Source organism: Sinocyclocheilus anshuiensis, unplaced genomic scaffold (genome assembly GCF_001515605.1).
Source record: "Sinocyclocheilus anshuiensis isolate Anshui unplaced genomic scaffold, SAMN03320099.WGS_v1.1 scaffold822, whole genome shotgun sequence".
NCBI lineage: Eukaryota > Metazoa > Chordata > Actinopteri > Cypriniformes > Cyprinidae > Sinocyclocheilus > Sinocyclocheilus anshuiensis.
In genome coordinates this window covers 308,731-313,015 of record NW_015539892.1, presented here as the reverse complement: position 1 = coordinate 313,015, position 4,285 = coordinate 308,731, and the positions used below count along the sequence as shown (strand labels likewise).

At 37.5% G+C, this 4,285-nt stretch overlaps 1 protein-coding gene across 1 annotated transcript in view; it reads left to right on the top strand.

Moving 5' to 3' along the window:
* The window catches only part of LOC107685826 (tetraspanin-2-like), a 24,237-nt gene extending 22,804 nt beyond the window's left edge, over positions 1-1,433 (top strand). Inside the window, exon 8 of the mRNA XM_016482562.1 lies at positions 892-1,433. Coding sequence (XP_016338048.1) covers positions 892-957 — 66 coding nt within the window. The 3' untranslated portion in view covers positions 958-1,433. The remainder of the gene's footprint in view (positions 1-891) is intronic.
* Positions 1,434-4,285: the final 2,852 nt, after the last annotated feature.

The following is a 4,285-nucleotide window of genomic DNA, read 5'->3' as shown; positions in this document are numbered from 1 at the left end:
CATTCGCACTGCAAACGGAGTAATGTGAACCTGGCATTATGTGTGTGCGCTGCGAGTGTGCATGAGCGCACGGTCTTCGGGAGAGCGCACGAGCGCTGAATGGTTAAACACTGGCAAGAATTAAAAAGAAATGCAATCTTTAGTGTTTAGTGACGATGTGACACTGCCTCGACTGTGCAAGTGACAATTCCTGTGTCAACTGTGCAACTCGCTTGCAGCTTATAGATGAAGAAATATGAAGGCGAGTACCTCACCTTCAGCATTATAATTATTTCACCCGTGCCGGACAGAGACTGAGATGGTGCCGCTGCATGTTGTGCCAAACCTCTCACAGCAGCGTCATCAGCTTGAGATCGGTTTTTTGACATGGGCCTTTTTAGAGACCGCCGATCAATCATCCCAACGTGATTATCGGCCGATTGTGATCGGTAGCCGATCAATCGGAGCATCCCTACAGTTAAGATTTGCTTTATAGTATAGAAAAGTATATATAAAAAGTGTTGTGACTTGGTTTGATATTATGTAATGCAGTGACAATTGGCTTAAAGGAACACTCCACTATTTTTGAAAATAGGCAAATTTTCCAATCTGATTAGACCGTTAGCATCTCGCTCAAAAATGAACCAAAGAGTTTCTATATTTTTCCTATTTAAAACTTGACTCTTCTGTAGTTACATCGTGTACTAAGACCGAGGGAAAATGAAAAGTTGCAATTTTATAGGCCGATATGGCTAGGAACTATAACTCAACTGTTTAACTCTAGGGGAGTTGGAAAATGAGCCTATTTTCAAAAATAGTTGTGTTCCTTTAAGTGTTCAAATACTTTTTGGGAACGCTGTAGCCTATATTTATCATGTATAACATTTGAACATTTCCTCACTGTTTTGACAGATAATTGGCATGATCTTCAGCATGGTTCTATGCTGCGCCATTCGGAACAGCAGAGAAATTATTTAGGTTCCTCAAGCTTCCCCTCTCACCCAGTTGGGCTGTTTCAAAGCCCACTGTCTTTGACCTCATCAGACCATCACATTCAGGCTCGGGAAGCGGGTGGAGGAGCTCCCGTGAGACAGTGTGGGTCTTGTGGTACTGTTTTGTGATCAGCGTTCTATCTCTGATGGTTTCTGTCTTTTCTGCTCCTTGCATTGACGATGACCTCCACTGCATGGACTGCTACTGTAACTGCATTAACCTTTACATTTATTTTGTCTTCAATGATTTATTACCGAATCATCACAAGGAGAATCTTCAGTGTACATCTCGCTTTTTTCAAACTTGGTCTCACTTAATAGATAGTTCTTGAGTTACCAGTTAAGAATGAATGAAACGGACATTTACTTGCTGGTGTAAATAAGCTCTCTGATGCATCACTGATCAACTACTTTTCATGTTATTTATTGTGTGAACTAGACCAGTGGCCTCATTTATAAAGCATGCGTACGCTCAGATTTGATCTTAGAATGTGCGTACGCTTAAATCCACGCCAACGCTCATATTTGTAAAAACTGTCTTTGACGTGGAAAAGTGCTTTAGCGTCACGTCAGGGTCTGAGCAGACGTATGCACTTTTTCTTGTCGGAGCACTGCAGGTTTTTAGAAATGTAAGCAGTTCTTGCAGCTCGCCGTTCTAAAGTAAAGAATTTGGACGAGGACTGGTGATCTTTTACATGTTAATGACATTAATTAGGAGTCGTTTACAAGCAGAGAGCTGAAACCATTCATTTGCCCGCAAGTTCAAGATCATTAGCGATTCATTTTATGAATCACACGTATGCATATTTGAGAGATGATCGTAAGATCAATTTTAAGATGTTTCTGCGCAACATTTTATAAATGAGGCCCCAGGTTTTCTGTGCTAATAGATAATGGGTCATGTTTATTTTGCTGTTAATGTTTGGTTATTGTAATTTTGCCACATCATAAAGAAACTGAATGAAGCTGAGAAATGGATTGAGTCAACAAATTCAACATGAACTCAAAATCAAAACCTATTTACTTATATCGTTCCTAGTTTTATTGTGAAAGGTTCATTATTGCACGATTTTCTAAACGGAGCTTCATAAATTTATCAAGTCAACTTTTTTTTTTTTACTTTATTTGAGAGATGATCGTAAGATCAATTTTAAGATGTTTCTGCGCAACATTTTATAAATGAGGCCCCAGGTTTTCTGTGCTAATAGATAATGGGTCATGTTTATTTTGCTGTTAATGTTTGGTTATTGTAATTTTGCCACATCATAAAGAAACTGAATGAAGCTGAGAAATGGATTGAGTCAACAAATTCAACACGAACTCAAAATCAAAACCTATTTACTTATATCGTTCCTAGTTTTGTGAAAGGTTCATTATTGCATGATTTTCTAAACGGAGCTTCATAAATTTATCAAAAGTCAACTTTTTTTTTTAACTTTTTGCCCTCACAGCTATTGAATGGGCTATTGGTTAATGTTAACCAGAAAACAAATACTCTCGCAGTCCACCTTTTGAAAATCTTGCCAATAGTAATTTTATGTTGGTTAATGGTAATGTAATAATGATTATAGCAATAATAGAGATGAAAAGCTGTTACTGCTGAGAGGAAACTCAACTTTCATCCTCCGTGTTCCAGACAATAAACACCTCAAAATTGTTTGATTCATGTTGACTTTTTCAAGTGTCACTGGTTTAATCTTTTTTTTTTTTTTAACAGATTTTTTTTAGTAACTGGTTAATACATATTACTTTCCTTACTTGGCTGATTTTAAATCTGTGAAGGGCAAACAACAGTTTTTAGGGAGATCAACAAACGTAATTTTCAATACTGCTGTACAATTGCAAAAACCCAGCCCAACCAAAAACATGGCTAAAGTAAATCAACCATTTCCATTTCTTTTTTTTTCTCTTTCTCTTCTGCAGGTCTGTTCAGTAATGTGACCCACTAGTTTTATTGATCTGTGTGCCTTTATAACTGACAAAGCCCCATTATAAACATGTTTGCAATTACATTAATATGCACATTTTTGTAGTGGCTCTTAACATCAAGTAGGTTTTTTTTTTACTCTTTCATAGCATTGTGTTGCATATAAATGGCTTTGAAATAAAATATGGTCACAGGTCATGAAAGCCTGAGCAACATTAAAACAGCTCACACAAGTATACTTTTTTTTTTATTATTTTTTTGTAATGTTGAATTATATCATTACATTAAACCATGTTGCATTGAGGTGTCATTGTAGGAAGATGTTAATACTGTCATCAAACATCACAGCACTTATACAGCCTTTTGCTCAAGGCTAGGTTCCTCAAACTTTGTGAAGAGTTTGTCTTAATTTAAGGCAAACACATGACCTAAAAAATAATGACCTATGCTTTGTGATTAGAAATCCCTGGAAGCTACAGTTGTAACATGCTGGACCACATAACGGAAAAATAAAAATAAATGCACATCTTCAAAGTGACAAAATATTGCATAAATACAATATGCATCATGTTAGGCTGTTTTAGGTAGTCATTGCATACTGCATTTTAGACAGCACCTTGTGTACCGTCCCCAAAATCAGCTCAAAGACTGAACTGGAGCAAAATGTGCATCTGATGAAACGAAACGGAAGTCAATGACATTCCCTAAAACTATTAACAATTTAGAGTTACAAGGTCTGAAAGCTTCAAAAGCATTAAGTAACCCAATTGTTTAGACACTGAAAACAGTGGCAGGAACAGAAAAACAGAAATAAATGAACTTTGAGTAGGAAAAAGGAGACTATTAATACAAAAAGAATTGTAGATATATAGATGAAAAAAGTCAACATAAATCATTAGTGTCATTACAGTGACACCAGTCTCCCCTCATTGAGGGGAAACTTTCACATATGCTTCTAGAAAAGGTAAGCACGTCTTAAGCGCTCTCCTCCAGATGTTATCCTTACCAACAAGTGCAAAATGCTGGCCACAGCCCATCAAATAAGCCTGTAAACCATAGAGGAAGTGCGGTAAGGCTGGAAAAAACTTTTAACCAGAGTAGAAGTTGTCGTTCTCTCAACAACTCTACCATCTTGATTAATGTTTATCTTTTCTTGTAAATGTACAGTTGGTTGTGTAGCTGCCACAGTATGAGAGGTACTGGGGTCTGTTCAGTCAGAGATTAGCTTTAGTGAGGACTGGCTCATGATAAACTCTCCCACGCCGATGAAGTACATGACCTGCACGATACCAAACAGTGGTGCGATGACTAGAGCCCTGCAGCCTGCTCCCTTCAGGAAAGCAGACGGGCCTTCTCGCTTCATGACCTTGCTGTAGGAAAAAAAAAA